This window comes from Chaetura pelagica, unplaced genomic scaffold (assembly GCF_000747805.2).
Source record: "Chaetura pelagica isolate M959 unplaced genomic scaffold, ChaPel_1.0 scaffold115, whole genome shotgun sequence".
Lineage (NCBI taxonomy): Eukaryota > Metazoa > Chordata > Aves > Apodiformes > Apodidae > Chaetura > Chaetura pelagica.
Genome location: NW_009953761.1, coordinates 6,437,144 through 6,455,475, shown reverse-complemented (window position 1 = coordinate 6,455,475; position 18,332 = coordinate 6,437,144). Strand labels below are relative to the sequence as shown.

General features: G+C 35.9%; 1 protein-coding gene across 1 annotated transcript in view; it reads right to left on the bottom strand.

Moving 5' to 3' along the window:
• Positions 1–18,332, bottom strand: part of TDRD3 (tudor domain containing 3) — a 65,509-nt gene that overhangs the window by 30,960 nt on the left and 16,217 nt on the right. Inside the window, exons 3-9 of the mRNA XM_010000862.1 lie at positions 16,943–17,103; positions 15,591–15,732; positions 11,209–11,280; positions 10,517–10,666; positions 9,674–9,814; positions 6,690–6,846; positions 6,210–6,335 (exon numbers count right to left, since the gene is read on the bottom strand). Coding sequence (XP_009999164.1) covers positions 6,210–6,335; positions 6,690–6,846; positions 9,674–9,814; positions 10,517–10,666; positions 11,209–11,280; positions 15,591–15,732; positions 16,943–17,016 — 862 coding nt within the window. The 5' untranslated portion in view covers positions 17,017–17,103. The remainder of the gene's footprint in view (positions 1–6,209; positions 6,336–6,689; positions 6,847–9,673; positions 9,815–10,516; positions 10,667–11,208; positions 11,281–15,590; positions 15,733–16,942; positions 17,104–18,332) is intronic.

Sequence of the window (18,332 nt, the reverse complement as noted above, 5' to 3'; positions counted from 1 at the left end):
CAGCAACTCCCACAGCACTTCCCTGAACTGGGAAGAGTCCTGAGGAATCCCGAAGCTGCTGCTGGAGAAAGCACAGAGTTATGGGGGTCAGGAGAGATCAAGCCTGAGGATCGACGGTGATGGATGAACAGAGTCCTCCCTGGACGCCGGCCATGGATGGCAGAGAAGAAGGAAGGAAGTTGTCTTCTGTGATCTCTGACCTTCCTCTGAGCTTACGTAGATATATGGAATGGAATATCTTTGGCCAATTTTGCTGTCCATCTAACTCAGCCTCCTACGGGGGGGGGTCACAGATCTCCCCATAGTGTCTGAGCCGGCAGAGTGCAGGTGCAGCCTTGAAGCCTCAGTAGTTAGAAAAACATTCCACTGTCTTACCAGCCTAGCAGAACACACTGGTGCTAGCTACAAGAAAGCTTACTGAAGGAAAAAAAAAAAAAAATCAGTAAAAAGAAAAATTGGCTTCATCCTGGCTCAAACCAGGACATTACCATAGGAGTAGAATTAATTCATCACCTTTAAATAAAAATTTGTACCTCAGTCAAAGTAAGAAACAGGGCAAGAAACTGTTCATGATGGAGAAAGGAACAGAGACTACAGCCTATGACTTTCTCCTTCCTGCTGTGGCCCTATCAACAGACCACACAGATATGCTATCTCTTCACTTGTTTTTTCTATTATCCCATTAATGTGGCAGTGTGTTGCACAGGAGGTTCGTTTTAGTGGGAAAAGCATGACAAGTCCACCTCAAGCACAGCCTGTCTTTTCAGAGGACTGAAGAGGAACTTCTGAAACTGAAAAGGTTTCAGCCTTCTGCATCCTGGGTTAATGCTCTAACCAAAATAATCCTTATATTTTTCACCACATACACCATTTAATAACAAACAAATAAATATTAAGATGTTGATTTTTGCTTCAGTCTTTCAAAGATGTATATTTCTGCAAAAAGCTTTTGTGGCTTTGGATCCTGAGCAAATGGAATACCAACCTGTTATCAGTCCCTATGAACCAAAAGAGACAAAGTATCTGAAACATGCCTGGTTCTGAGCATTTTGTCCATTATTCCTTAATTCTATAGTCAGAGCTCTTGGCACTGTTTTGTTCTCCCTGATAATCTTTGTGTTTATTTATAAAAGCTAGCAAAGATGAATGAATTGTTCCTCATAACAAAAGGAAAATAAGGAGATTAATGGGAAAATATTTTGCTTTCAGTAGTAGACATGATCTGAATTCAAGCAAAGGCAGCTGGTTGACAGCAGTTTTGTCTGCTATTTTTGTTATCTCTCAGTCAGCAGGTTTCTCTCTCCAACCAAAACTCAAATTAGTTAATTTGAATATCTGAATAGGTGTCACCAACCATTTAAAATTAAAAATGATGAGACACCTCTTACAAGGCAAAAGAGTAACACTTTACTTTCTTACAACTAATTTGTACTTCTTTAAAAACCAAACAAGGAAATGTTTAATGTATTGTCTTATCTCTAAAAAGTACCTTCTAAACAAAATAAAAAGGTATTTCAATTTATCTTACTGTCTGATTACTGCAAATCTAGAAGTGAATTTAGAAATTCTTAACAGTACTGAGTTTTCAAGTGCAATCAGAAATGCTAGGTAAGAAAAACAAGGAGGGCTGCACAGAGAAAAGCAGATAAATCCTCTGTATGCTTGAAAATAAACAAGTAATTTTTGAAGGAAATGTGGCATGGCATGGAATTAAAAAAAATATTTATAGGATCACAAAACCATTTTGGTTAGAAAAGACCTTTGAGATAATCAAATTTATCTCAGTTCAGCGAAACTGCTTTTTGTTTTTGCCTCTACACAGACTCACAGTCAATTAGAAGACATTTCAATCTGTCTAAAGTGTATAGAAAACCTAATACTTATGATAATGATAAATATGGCTATTCCAGGTCATCATATTTATTAGCATAACAGTAGAGATGTGTTCATTTATTCAAAATCACTATCCCTATACAAAGGCCATCTCTCTGAATATCTAAATCAAACTGGGATTTTAGAGAGCACAGAGAATGACAAGGGGCCAGAAATACTGCAGAACAAAGACTATTCTTTTATATTCAGTGGAGGCTGCACTATGCTTCATATAAATGGAGAAACACCTGCCTATGTGTTTCTGCCTGCTTAGTACAGCTGCTGTGCAGAAGAATTAATGGAGATAACTTATTCTGGGCTCTATAATGTTACATATTTGAGTTGTTTTTAACAGTTTCCCTGATGTGGCTTTCATTTCAAACCACTATTTTTCTAATACTAAGAGAGAACTACATGTCTCTATTGCTAACAACTGACAGGATCACACAAAATTGAAAAGGTGCTAGTAATAGATATCCCATTTTCTGCAAACACTTGGATGCAGACTTCAGGATGAAAGTGTTCACAATGCTAAGTGCAATCACTGAAGATACATCATCACTCAGCCAACACTATTAACATGCATGTAATCACAGTTAGCATGGAACATTAAGACAACTAATAATTAGGAATTTAAATGAGAAATTTCAACGTCAGAGGCATGAAAATGGCTGAAAAATAATACTTTCAATATTTTAAAGATGTATTTGAATTCAGACTGCATACACACTCTCCAACTTGGCAAAGGAGAAAAATCCACTTTTTAAAGAGACAAAAAGCCCACAACTCAGCATATGCCTATGTGTTTCTTGAAAAAATCATCTGAAGTAGACTGAAAGATAAAAATAAAACCTGGGACAGAAAAACACATTCAATAAGGAAAATAAAAACTAACAAAATTAAACTAAACAACCAATATAAAGCCCGCTGACTTTCAAATAATAGAAAGTACAACAACATGCATTATTATTTCTTTACAAGGAAAAAAGGCAGAAATACTTAAAAAGAGATTAAACAAAAATCTGAACACTCTCTGAACTCTTAAAAATGCTAACAAGCTTTGTTTTTTCACAGAATCGCAGAAATTGTTGCAGTTGGAAGGGACCTGCAGAGATCATCTAGTCCAACCTCCCATTGAATTAGAATAACCTTACACTTTACACAGGACTGTATCCAGGTGGGTTTTGAATATCTCCAGAGATGGAGATTCCACAACCTCCCTGGGCAGCCTGTTCCAATGCTAGGACACCCTCGCTGTAAAGAATTTTTCCTCATATTTAAATGGAACTTTCAGTGTTCCAACCTGTACCCACTGCCTCTTGTTCTAACACTGGGAACTATTGAGAAGAGCCTGTCTCCATCTCCTTTGCACTTACCTTTCAGATACATACATTGATAAGGTCTCCCCTCAGCCTTCTCATCTCCAGGCTAAAGAGTCTCAGCTCTTCCATCCACTCCTCATAAGAGACATGCTCCAATCCCCCTGTCATCCTTGTCACCCTCCTCTGGACTCTCTCCAGTAGCTCTTTGTCTCTCCTGAACTGAGGAGCCCAGAACTGGATGCAGTATTCCAGCTGTGGCCTCACCAGGGCAGAGTAGAGGGAGAGAATGACTTCCCCCAACCTACTGGCCACACTCTTCTTTATGCAACCAAAAAAACCCCTTCAACCTTGAACTGGGGAATAGTATGTCAGATTGCTTACTTATCATTCAGAGAATGCTAGTAAAACCAACATAGAGTTAAAAAACACAAAACAAAAGCCCTGCTTATCATGTTAGGAAATATGGCAGAACTTTTGACCACTAAGGGAGGACAAAGCCTCTACAAAGTTTTCATAGAACTATGGTTTTATTCTTATGATATTTATAGAATAATTTTTTTTCAATTTAAGAGGGAAAAAATACACATTAGCAAAGTGTATTTATCTTTGAAACACAATTCTGAAGGTTATAAACTGTAGTGTATATGCTATTATAATTTTTTTTAACTCACCTAACACCATGCACAGTACAGCACATAGTGCTTTATTACACTACAACAAGTTGACTACATACATGGAGTAAACCCAAAGAAAGGGTCATGAAAGTCCCCCTAAGCAAACACTAAAAAATAGCTATATTATCTTAACAGAAGCAGATCGCTCATTTCCCAATTCTTGAGAAATTACTATTACTTACTTGCAATAAGTTATTGGTAATAAGACATACATCCCACAGGGATTATTTTTATTAATTTTCCTTCAAATGTCTTCTAGTCACACATAAAAGCCTCAACTAATCTGTCCATATAAGCACAAAATTTACTCAAAGAAAAACCCATGTCTAATATGAGAGAAAAACAACACAACTGTTTTCATTTCTGTTCACTGTAAAAATCCATCTCATCTTTGGTAAGTGAAATGAGTTGTCTTAAGGTGTATCTCAAGCGCAATTTCCAGCAGCTTTTGAAAATGCAATTATATTCACCTGAACAGTGTAGAAAATTGCATCAGCTGATACAGAATGCTTGTATATTTGAAAAGTATTTTATCATAGAATGGTTTGGGTTGCAAGGCATCGTTAAGACACCTCCCACTACACAAGGTTGCTGAAAGACCCATCCAACCTGGTCTTCAACACTTCCAGGGAGAAGGGATCCACAGGTTCCCTGAGCAACCTGTGCCAGTGTCTCAACAACCTCACACTAAAGAATTCTTCCTAATGTACCTTCTTTCTTCCTAAATCTTCCCTCTTCCCGTTTAAAGCCATTACTCCTTGTGCTATTACTACAGCCCCTGCTAAAAAGTCCCACCCCCAGCTTTCCTGTAGGCCTCCTTCAGATACTGGAAGGCTGGTTTGAGGTCTTTCTTGAACCTTCACTTCCTCCGGCTGCACCACCCCAATTCTCAGCCTGTCTTCATAGGAGAGGTGCTCTAGCCCTCTAATGACCTTCATGGCCCTTCTCTGGACTTGCTCCAACAACTGCATGTCCTTCTACTGTTGAGGGCTCCAGAGTTGGACACAGTACTACAGGCAGGATCTCATTAGAGTAGAACAGAGGGGGAGAGTAACATCCCATTACAGTCAGCCATATCTTTCACAAGAGGGCAACTTGTTCAGTTTTACTTTCTACAAGTTTGTCTTCCACTTCTTCCATACTAGTTTGGTTGGGGTTTTTTAACCTTTTTTTTATTGTTGTTGTTTTGTTATTGTTTAAGCCCAAATCCAGTGAAAATACAGAAAACAGGAATCTATTATGACCAGTTGACAAAGACTGTTCTAGAACTTGCTAAAAAAATAAATACATCTAGATGCAGTCAATCCTTAAATGCACTCATTCCTTAGAAAATTAAAAAATATCAAACTGTTCCTATAAACCAGTATGACCTTTTTGTACCCTTTTTATAAAGTGTTATTTTACGGGGAGATAAAAATTACAACTCCATCACAAAACCTTCATGTTAAATAATGGAAGCAAATATTTTCATTTTATGCTGGCCACTGAAACACCTCCGAGGCCATATGCAAAAGTGATCTCCATTTACAACTGAACTTACTTTGAGTTTTACTTTAATATTACAGCAGCCTCTGGAGACCTCAGGATGTATGGATTTTCCTCTTTTTTCTTTTAATGCATCTGCCTGTTCAAGTTTCCAAAGTACTAAATAATTTAGACCTAAACAGACATCCTGGTGCATAAACTACACTTCTGTATGGCTTCTTCAGAAAGAAAAGCAAGTAAAAGGACATAAAAGAAAAAACCCAAATCTTTTGCATTAAATCTGACGGTTTATTTTGCTTCCCTCTAAAATCATACCTGTCTCTCAATCCTTACACAGTTATTAAATTGGAAAACCAGAAGAAAATAGTTCTTTAAATAGCACCCAAAAAGATTTTTTTCCCCCTCCACAGAGAAAATACAAACCCAATTAAGCTTACCACAATTACTACGATTAATTGGGAAGCACACCAAACTTCTTGATTATAAACTGAGGAAGAATGGCTGCAGTTACATTTTTTTTCTTTTTTTACCTCTGAACATGGAAGTCCATTAGAGCTGAGGGAGTCTTTATCAAATCATATTAATAAACTAGGACTTACTGCCTTTCAGACATCTAAGCCTGACAAAAAATGCCCTAAGTTCTTCTATAATCAAGACAGAAGTATAACCAACAACAGTGTGATTTATTTGACTTTTCTTCAAAGAAGTGAAAGAGCTCTCTGGCACTCCTTGTGATTTTCATGGCTAACTACAGTGGAAGTTCCAGGAACCACCTTTTAGATGCTGAAGTTAGTAAAAAGAATTCCACCAACACCATCCAATATTGGTTCCAGATACATTAATTTCAATAACTTACCCTCTACTGTTAGAGTACCCATTTTGGATTCCAAGAAATCAAACAGTGTGCTTGGTGCAGATGGTCTGGCATTTCCTAGCTCTTCTTCATCTTCAGGTCTTATTCGGCCTCGGCCCTTCCCTTTACCTGTAAACATAAAAAGTTATTTGTGAGTGAAGAAAAAAAATTAAAAGTATACACACTATTTTATTTACAAAATGTTTGTATTTTCTATCTTTAAAGATTATATAATAGACAAAACAGATACCTTACATTTTACAGTTCAGAATATTCATATCTATGTCTTGAAATTAAACATTTTTTACATGAATATAATACATAAAGGCCTTTTCTAAATATTTGCTTTCAGGTTTGCAATGCATTCTAGACGCAGGAAAAAAACATGCAGACATGTCCTTACATAACTACATTTGTCATTCACCATACACAAACTCTTTTGCTTGTAGACACTGTTAGAAAGTGTTTCTTTGCAAGTTTTACCTCTAGGTGGTGGTCCCTGAATGGGTTTCTGTTTACTGCTGTTCAGAAGAAAATTTAATGCTGCCTCTAGGTTGTTACTGTTATCCATAAGTGCCTGTCTTGCTGCTTCTTTGCCAAAACCCATCTCTGTTATGTGTTTTAGAGCCTTTTCATCAACCTGAAACAAAAGGTACACATAGAACTAATTGTAAGATACAGAGACTCTCATATACGAATACGAGATTGGACTTTAAGTTTTCATTAATTTTTAACTGAAACATGATTTCATATTTAATTGATGATAAATATTTCCATTTTATATAAAATCTTCACATACGGTCTCTCTCTTAGGTCCAAACAATCAGTAACTATAGGGGTTTTTTTAATACTATTATGATTATTTCTAATTTATCAGTTTTCAATTCTAATACTAAGTGGTTTAAAGCGTAAACTCCCCTAGATTACTGTTCTTACACTGTAGACTGGAACAGTATTGATAGCTTGTAATGTACTTTCTCTGAAAGGAAAACTAAAGGGAATCTCTCCAAGTAATAGTGGTATAAAAACAAGCTATTTGTTCCTATTTGAACCCTTTTCACAGACAAGGCAAAACCCAGTTATAGGCTCGTAAAACATGGAAAAAAAATAACTACAAAAGCTTCTGTAGAAGAAAGAAATACAAACAACTTACTCTTGCAGAAATACAGGCCTTCTTATTCTAAAGTTTACAGAACATGATGATATCCTGGGCTGCATCAAAAGAAGAGTGGCTAGCAGGGCCAGGGAGGTGATTCTGCCCCTCTACTCTGTTCTGGTCAGATCTCACCTGGAGTACTGTGTACAGTCCTTGAGCCCTCAGCACAGGAAAGACATGCAACTAACTGTTGGAGAGGGTCCAGAGAAGAGCCACAAAGATGATCAAAAGGCTGGAGCACCTCTGCTATGAAGACAGGCTGAGAAAGTTGGGGCTGTTCAGCCTAGAGAAGAGAAGGCTTCAGGGAGACCTTAGAGCAGCCTTCCAGTATCTGAAGGGGGCCTACATGAAAGCTGGGGAGGGGCTGTTCACCAGAAAGGGTAGAAACAGGACAAGTGATAGGTAATGATTTTAAACTGAAAGAGGGGGATTTAGGAAGAAAGAAGAAATTCTTCACTGTGAGGGTAGTAAGGCTCTGGAATAGGTTGCCCAGGGAGGTTGTGAAAGCCCCCTCCATAGAGATGTTTAAGGCCAGGTTGGATGAGGCTTTTTGCAACCTGGTCTAGCATGAGGTGTCCCTGCTCATAGCAAGGAGGTTGGAACCTGGTGATCTTTAAGGTCCCTTCCAAAATTAACCATTCTGTGATTCTATTCTGTGATTCCATTACCTATATCTACATAGCTCTACATATACAGCACTTCAGGTATCTCAGACAGGAACACACCAGATGTATTAAAAACCTTTAACTGTTTTTAAATATACACACAAGTTAACAATGCACATGGAAGTTAATAATCAAACCTACATGATGTCACAATTATAAAAAGACAAAACAAATTAGTTATCTATTACTTTAAGATATACAAATCATTACTTATAGTTGAAAAAGGCTGTCTATAAAGGCTTAGTGGGTTCATATTTGCTTGCTCTAAATAGCACCTAGGTATGCCAAATGACGTAACACTAAGTTTAGATAAGCTGGAATTACTGTCATTTTACAAATTTCTTGCAGTTCATAGAAAAAAAAGGAAAAAATGCTTTAAACAATTATTTAATTTTGTAGGGGTTTTTTGTTTTTGTTTTGTTTGGGGTTTTGTCTGTCATATTGGGTTTTTTTTAAGTCTGCTTAGGTCAAGACATAGTTGTCAAGAATGACAAGGTGTAACACAGGGCAGAGGGACAACTAAATCATCCCTTGAGGTCCCTTCAGCCTGTGTTTCTTCAATTCTGTATAGACATTCCTGAGCACAGTGCTGAAAGGCAGCACTGCTGGAGGCTCTCCTTGATGCAAGACAATGGCATATACTATACAAACAAAATTATAACAGACAGTTACTGTTCCTAAATGTCTTTCCATTGTTAAACCTTTGGTAAAAGTAAATAAGGTAGAAAATATTCAACAATAAATAAATTATGTTTATAATCAATATTGTAATACAGGTTTACTGAGTTACTACAATGTTGCAAGTTCTTTTTCAGTCTACTTTCATCATTCAAATCATGTTTATTAATTGTTTTGCATACTTAATTCCTCTCCAGGGTTGTTCTTGATAACAAATACATCCTCCATCAACAACTTCTAGATTGCTGAAGTAATCAAACAAGAAACTTCAACGGCAGCTCATCTCACACACACTTAATTCAACGCAGTGATCTCAAACAACACTTCTCGGCAAAATTAAGTTTTGAAATATACTAGAAACTGATGTTTTAGAATAAGGGGCACAGTTCAGATTCTCTGATGGTAACCCATCTTGTAAGCATGACATTCTCATGTCACAACAGAAGTATCTCTACTTTTGTTATTTTCAATATTAGAGTAGCCATGTAGTTTTCTTAAGGTCAAAGAAATAGTTTAAGAGAGATTCTTAAAAGAAATATTAAAGTAACTCAGAATAAAAGCTACACTAAAACATTATTTGATGTCTTGAAATTAAAGGATTAAGGTCTTTCTGCCTAAAATGAAGTAATAAATGTTAACATGCACAACTGTCAGGTTTGTTTAAACAAGCAAACAGAACTACACTGTCATGTCCTCTACCATGTATACTACTACTTTTATTTCATGAGGACTTGGATTTAAATATTACTGGACAAGACAACATCCTTTTTTTTTTTTTTTTACAAAAACCACATCAGAACTCCTGACTCAGTAAGGCAAGAACACCCTTAGTATTCTAAACAGTCTCCAAAATCCATTGAAAGGGAAGCCCTTATTTCTCAGGGTATTTTTGGTTTTATTTTTGTTACATTTGGTTTTCGGTTTTTAATAGTACACAGTTAAGGATCCACTTAAGCCATCCACCTTACCAGTTCTCTGTAGACACCTTCATTCTTTCCCTCAGGTTTTGTTATCTTCTCTTTCTGGAACAGTTCCCTGCTTCGATTCCCTCCAGCGTTCACACTGAGATTACTTCTGCTACTGCCACCACCTCCTCCAAATGTCTTGGTCTTTAGATAAGCACAAAAATAACATTTCAGTAAACAGAACTTATGAAAATAAGTCTATTGTTTAACTAGTAGAAGTAGTGCAGTGAATTTGATACAGTTGTATTTTTTATTATTATGCTTTGCATAAAATAATAAAGCAAAAACTCACGCATACACAAGAGACAATTGTATTAGGCAGGTATTTTTTCCCCTATGCCCAAATGAGATGGTAAAAAGGATATATAATTCTAGTTTTTATGACTTACCAAGCAAATTTGAAAAATAAACTGAACCAAAAACCAAGGGACAACACAAAACCCTGACACATGACGACTAAACTTCCTAGCTATTCTTTCCAACTGAATGCAGGCAATTATGTTTTTTTGAGAATTTGAAAAAAAAAAAAAAAAAAGGCAGATTAAAATGGATAACCTACATTTACTTAAATCAACTTAACTAAATTGCAAAAATGACATTTTTTAATAGTGCTATCAAATCAAAACTGTACATGCAATAAAGGTTTACGATATACATATTAGCTTTATTAAAATAAGAACATACCCATTACTCCAAAAGGACTATTTTTGATTCATCATTTTAAAGATACAGGAGTAGAATTATAAGCAGGCAAACATCCGAAAACATTTGATATTTAAGAATGAAATACTTAACAACTAAAGATCAACCACAGTAAGTCAAAAGCTGCAACACATGCATTCCAACCTCCTTGCTCTTTGCTACTTCTGCAATAGCAGCTGTTCTCTGCTTTTCAAATTCATCGTTATCCGCAACCGGTTTTACAGTATTGGTCATTTGCAGAGTCTTCCTGCGATCAAGGTCTCTGCTATCCACTTGCATGTGAGATGCACACTTCTGAAAATACAAAAAAAAGATTTGGTTAATAATCCTGCCTCCTCTCATCTGAAAAAAAACAAAGTATTATTCCATTAGAGTAGCACAACTTTAGATAAAGAATATGACTACAAAACGCAGACCTAGGACATCTGTATGTCTTTATTGAAAACACACTCTTCCTGGTCTCCTAGAAAGGCTGAAAAGAATGACTCAGACTTTTACATTTTAAGCTTAGTTCATGATACAGCTAGTATGATCCTGTAAATACCTTACATGCTTCAGAAAGGAGTATGTTAGCATCTACTAATCTCGTCAGAAGAATCAAAGGCTCCACATACTAAATAAAATTTTAAGTTTGAAATTGAGAGGAAAAATGTTCAATTTAAATTGGCACAACCAAGTGACAGGATCAATGCAATTTTTTTAAAGCAGGCACATTTTTTAGATCCAAGTGATCACAATCTAAGGTGTTTTGATAGCTTTTACCTAACTAGAACCAGATCCTCTAGGTATCATGATACAGCTTTTTTAATGAAATGACACAAAGAAGTACACTATACCTGCCCAAAAGGTACAAAAGGGGGAGGGCCACCTTCTGTTCCAATGTTACTCCTGTTATGTTTTGCTAAACTCTGCAAAAGAAAATTTTTGATCAATTGTAAACAGAAAGCAGACTATATGAAAAATTTAACTGTTTAAGAAAGTATATGAAACTTTAAAGATTAACATTTTAAGCATAAAAAAATATTATATAGTTAAAATCCTGGGGCACTTAACTTAAGGGGAAGGTTAGATGAAGGGCAGGGTGATGAAGAAAATTATGAAAACTTGCAAAATCATTAAGGCAACACAAACAGCAAATGCAGAAAACTCATTTGCATACCAAAATCTACACTAAATGAATAAAACAGAACATAAACTAGGCAGCAGATGTTTCTTTTCTTTACACAGCGCCTGGTTTCTTTACACTGCACCCAGTGTCTTTACATAGCACCCAATATGCTGTCACTAGAGCCTGTAAAGGCACAGTTTAAAAAAAGCACATGTTTAAAAAGGAACTGGATCAATACAGCCTAGAGAAATGAAGGTTCAGGGGCATCTTACTCATTTATACAAATACCTGAAGGGAGACTGTAAAGAAGGTGGACCCAAGCTCTTTTCAGTAGTGCCCAGTGACAGAACTAGAGACAATGAGCACAAACTGAATTGCAGGAGGACTCCCTCTGAAAATCAGAAAACTACTTTTTATCCCATGAGGGTGGCTAAACACTGGCACAGGGTGCCCAGGGTGGTTGTGGAGTCTCCATCCTTGGAACAGCATAAAACTACCTGGTTGTGGTCCTAAGCAACCAGCTCAAGGTGGCCCTGCTTAAGCAGGGGTGTTGGACCAGATCACCTCCAGAGGTCTCCTACAACCTCAACCGTTCTGTGAAATTCATGAACCCACACATAAGCAAATACTGAGAGGATGACTAATCCTCTAAGGTTCTGTGCTCTCCCTGAAAACCATCTTTTTGCCACTCTTGGAAACAAAATGCTGTGCCACTAGGAAATCTCCCAATGAAAAGGCCATACACTAAACTGATCAGCACATCTTTGGATAGCAAACACCATAACAATAAGCATAACAATTTCTGATACAGAATCTGTACAGAAAAGAAGTGCTCTAAACTCTTAGCCACAATTAGGCAATCAATAATCCAGGCTTCAAAACAAAGATGGATTTATAAAATGTTGCATTAAAATATCTGTTCGTAGTCAATACACTTTTTGTAACCTGCAAGAGAATTAAATACACTGGAATCAACAGTTGGTTATGTGTTAATTATTTCATATTACACAAAAGTATTTGGTTTCAGAAGTGAAAAAAGTGTGAATAAGTCTTTAATGCTGTTAAAATGCTTCAAAATATTATTTCCCATAATGTGTCTGTCTTAGAATCTTCATTTCTTATTATCTCTTTTTTCCCCACTAGGACAGTCATACATGATTATATATATCACTCACTACTTCCCACTGGCAGAGAAAGTTTTAATTACTTAAGGCTATACATGACCCTCACCTGTACATTTATTATGCTGATGTGACTTAATTCTACCATGTGAGAACTGTACTATAAATGTGAATATGCTTTAAACTATTATACTATCAGAATATTTCTTAAAATAATTAAGAGATTAATTTGGCTAAGTAAAAGGCAAAGCAAAACACTTGGTTCACTCTTTTCAAGTTAATTACTTTTATTCAGGAACCAAAGACCATTTTCTAAGTAATTTAGAGTTATTAATTCCTTTCAAGGTTGAAAAAAAAAAAAAAAAATTCCTTTTCTTCATGTGCTGGAGCAAAAAACAGATAAAGTATTCAATAAATTATTCAAAACAAAGCACTTAGAAGAGCAGAAATCATACTTTTTTGTTGTTGTTTTAGTTTAAATCATTTCACTTAAATTGCTTCCTTAGAATTATGAGCTAACCAAGGGCTGATCACTGTAGAACAGTCATACCTTCCCGTATCTGTTAACTGAAGCAGCACAGTACAACAGTCATTTTGTGACCAAGCTGCTTCACTTTAGGTCAGACAAACCTTACACTTTTTCATTTGTTTATTTGGATCCAGAGGAATGTAGGCAATTCTGGAATGAACTCCAGCACTTAATCAAATTATACTGAAAATATTTATAGGACAGCCTAAGAACTCAAGCATTTGATCATAGTTAATTCCTCATGTCCTATGATCAGGAAGAACATGCTTAAGTTTAAGTTGTTGGTTTTTTGTTTTTTTTCTGTCTCAAATCAGAATCAAGGAAAATATACAAGAACAAGATTGTTTCAAATTACTATTGTTTGCAAACAGCAAAAAAGCACTTAAAAATTGACTGCCTATTTACTAACATTTACCTATATGGATTTTGAATCATAACAATTTATTGGAAAAAATTGTTATCCAGAATTAAAGAACTCTGCCTCATGTTAAGTAACAGCCTTGACACTTTCTTCTAAGGTAGCAGTGTCTGCTGAGAAGCAAGAATAACTGCCTTACTCATAAGTAAATTTCACTTTGCACTGAATAAAAAGCAAATTAGTAACAAAACCAACATCTTTTAGCTCACAATTGAATTTGCTGGTAGCACAACAGCAGCTATAATTAACAATAAATTTTGTTATAAACACTTAATGTGCCTCTTTTACCCTTGGTATTTGGACTGTGACAAAAATATTATTTCCTAGGAAATCTTAAGAAACAAAGGTTTACAATATGAGACTAAACTCCTAAAAATTATATATTATTACACCCTCACACCTCTAACCTAATATGAATTTTGAAATATACATAAAACCACTCCTTTTTCCCCATCATGTAACCTTACCTACACCACAACAGAAAAATCGTAACGTATACTAGAGAACTGTAGTTTTAGATAATTCATAATTTGACAGATTCTGATTTAAAAATATAAAAGTTTACCAGTCTCACTTAAGCAAAATTCGTTTCAGCCTTCATTTACCTATTAACTGATATTTTGATTAACAGCAATACAAGTACTCTTCCTTCGTAAGAAGTGTACCAGCAATACCTCTCAGATACTGATCCTTATCACTTGAAACACCAGCCACTACCAGAACACTAGGAATACAATGAAGCACTAATTATTTGGAAAACAGTCTCATCTAAATAAGTCCACTATGTGTTACCTTATATTTCTCTTCTCATTTACTCCTTAATTACTTATTTACTGTCACTTCACCAGTGACACTTAAAAAAACAAAGCTGACAGGTAGGTGCAAGGGCAATAATTTAAGACTGGACATACAACTTTAGAATTAAGGTTTTGTAATATTATTTTACTTAATAGCACTAACTTTTGCAGTAAGTATAAAAGACAGTTACTTCATCATCAACGCTTCTCAGACATTGTAGGGGAGAGGAAAAAAGGCTTAAAAACAAGTAATTTGAAATAGTCACAGAAATACAAGTTTTCTGTTGTGTTTTTTTCCGCAAACACAGTTCAACATTTCATTTAAGCTTTGGTGGCAAGATTAGACAAGAAGTGGCAGTATCCTCACTCAGATATCCATGAGAATTGACAATCTTGCTAACTTCTGTAAACCTCTCTGAACAGGACAGAAACATCAAGTTCATGAAGAAAGTACCATCCAAGCAGCATCTGGCTTCTATAGACTTTTTTGAGCCCTGTCAGCGTTGTGCTGTCAGTCTGGATATAGAACTGGAACTACAGTTTTCAAGTGGTCACAGTTCACCTGTCCAAACTGATTTTCTTGTTACCCACAGCATTTCTGACACGGCCACATTGACAGTGGGAAGCTGAATATGTACTGCGAGCTGGGCAAAGAGAAAAAGAAAATGATGCTCTGGGAAACTGCAATTAGTAAATGAGAATGAGAAATATAGGGGGCTTACAAGCATTTCTCACTCATTGGAAGATATTAAAACCTCCAATTTGTCTTTCTAATTAAAATTTTACCTAAAGGACTGATGAAATCTAAAAAACAGAATTCAAATGTAGGGTTACCAACTTCAGTGCTTTCACTACACTCATTGTAATTTTTTTTTCCTTCAAAAACTTAGTCTGCAGACAGTAATTGTAAAAGGCATCATTATGATATTTTGGTATGAAACACTGTTTAGGAAAGCAACCACACATGACTGCACTAAAATCAATTTAATATGTTTGATTAATGTCTTCAATCTTTGCAGACTACGAAAGGCATCAGCTCCCATGCAAAGAGTACTTATCATTTCTATATTTGCAACAATATACATAAACCATATTTACATATATTTGGCTGCATCCTAAAAATGTTGGAAAAATAATGTTCTAAAAGCTTATCCTATGAAAGTTCACAGTCAACACATTAAGCTTGATGTCATCAGCTGTAATTTGCATCCATTTAGACAAGCATTTTCAGTGGTGTTACCTCACCCTTTGTAATTCCCACTTTTCTATAAGATGCTCCACTTCACCTCCAAGAACTGTTGTGTTACTGTCATCCAACAGCAAGAATCCATTTCTCACTTCAACAACTCCTGAAAGCTTAATTTTTGTTCCAGGTGGAGTGTTCAGGCTAGAAGCAGAAACAAAGCCAAATATTTCAAATATGTTTACTAATATTCTGCCACCAAACCCATATAAAATTATATTCCTATTATAATTTTAACATTGTCATATTTAATAATAAAAAATTAGCGTAAAAAACCTTTGCAGTAATTCCTTCAGTATGCACAGCACTTTTCAATAGCCTTATTGGAACCCTTCCCATTCATTACACAAAAATGCCATATTGCAAATTAGATTCAAACAGAGATGAATGTTTGCAAATCATCTGCTTGGTTAAAATCCAATTTAACGATACCAAACTAAGGATGTTATTTGTTTAGACTAACAGAAGATGTTTCAAAGTCAGTTGCCTAAGTTCTTTATCCTAGGATGCATTTGTAGCTAATAAGTAGAGGATCTCCAGATGGTTAATCACCTCATTTGTTTTAGACATTTAACTTAGGAAGAAACAAAGAGCTGTTAGAAAAGAAGCTTTCTATAAATTACTACCACCTAGGACTGTACCAGAATATGTATTAAAAACATCTATCTTGTAGTGCTGCTTCTCTCATTACTCTGTCACTTAAAAACATATGGATGTTGTCTCTGTGGTCAACCTCCACAAGGAAATACTTCACTTTCTTCTCATGTGCATCTACCCTATGAAAAACAACAGCAGATGCATGCAAGAATCACCCATCTCCAGCCCATAATTGAAAGATATGACAAGAGGCACAACCTGAGAACTATGATTTTTCTTGTAAAAAACAGGACACAGTTATAACCTTTCAAGTGAGTAGGACTTGCAGTCCTCTGGACTTGCTCCAGGGGCTCTTGTCCTTCTTAGGTTGGAGGCTCCAGAACTGGACATAATATTCCAGGTGGAGTCTCACCAGAGCAGAGTAGATCGACCTGCTGGCCACACTTCTTTTGATGCAACCCAGGATGCAGCTGACTTTCTGGGCTGCAAGTGCCTGCTCAATTTGAGTTTCTCATCAACTAACACCCCTAAATCCTCTTCCCCAGGGACATTCTCAATCCATTCCCCACCCAGCCTGTATTTATGCTTGGGATTTCCCTGACCCAGGTGCAGGAACTGAATTTAGGGTTCTCCTTTACATACGAGATTTGAGAGGGAAACCAATTTTGTCAAGCAATTTTTCCATGTATTATTAAGGACACTCCCATTATCTCAAGGATATTTAAGCATCACAGCAAAACTTTGAAAAGTTTTTCACCTAATTTTTGACATGCTACTGTATTCTACAGCTGTGCAGCTTGTGTGTCCATCAGTCATCTGTAAACGTAACATTCTGGGAGCAGCCTGAGATTCCTCATTATCCTTTGGTGCAGCAACATTGCGTATTTTCTGTATTTGCAGAACACATGGCCCTTCCAGCTGTACATGCAAAACAAAAAAGACAAAACTGTTACCACCATGAAGTAAACATGCTGTAATATGTAGACACACTAACAGACGCCTCCAGGCAAAGGAAAGGCTAATTTGATCAGGCAGTCATATTAAATTTCTATCATTCATGTACTGTACATTCCAAAGCATGATTAATATGGCTTTTTCAGCAAAATAGTTGTGATGCTTCATGCATCCCTGCACTGCACGTTGTGGAAAAGAAGTGAATGAAAAGAATTAGTGCAAACAAAGAAACACAAATACTGTTACTTCCAACATACTATGGAGTCCAGATACCCTTTCACATGCTGTATTGCATGATCTCATTGACAAGGTGTTTTAAAGTAAGAAACAATCAGCTCTGAAGACTATCTGGTTGTATTAAGAGTAAATTTCAAGTACAACCACTTTGTAAATATTAACTAGAAATACAGCTTCTTCAAAGAGAGGTACAATCAGGATCTAAGAGCCCCAAGGGACATCACTGTCTGTTGGCTGTCCAAAACAGTAGAATATTTTCCTATACACACCACAGTTTATGTTAAAAACCAAAACAGAACCTACAAAAAAAACAAACACCACCACAAAAATAAATAAATTAAAACCCAAACAAATACCAACTAACCCGTCACCACATTTCAATTTTGGCTGAGTACACAGTAATTCTGATCCCTCTGGGAAATAAACATGAATAATCTGTTGTTGCTCAACTGAACTCTAGCACCTAGGAGACAGCAGAAGAGATGAAATATTGCACATTTCGTGAGCTTCTTCTCTTTGAGAAACAGAATAGGTAGCCCAGAAGAACACAAAATTAGAGTAGATAACCAGGAGGTAAATATATATATATATAAAAAAAAAATAAAAAAAAAAATAAAAGAAGCAGTGAAACTAGATAAATTAGAAGACAAAAAAACAGGAAATTTATATAGGATGAGAGCAAAAGAGAGAAAAATACTTTAGAATATCAACAAGGCATGAAATTGTACTAAGAGGAGGAAAACAGTCAACAAAAGGAGCAAAAGCAGCATCCAACAGTTCACTTCTTTAATTATTTTGTTACCTTGAGAGAAGAGCCAACAACAAACTAAAATTTCTGCTTAATTTCCTTATTATTGAAATTTTAAAATAAATTTAAAATTTGAAGGCACCTGCATTGTTTATTATTTCAAATCAAACCATGGAAAATACAGTATTTGGGATGGAGGATTTCTCAA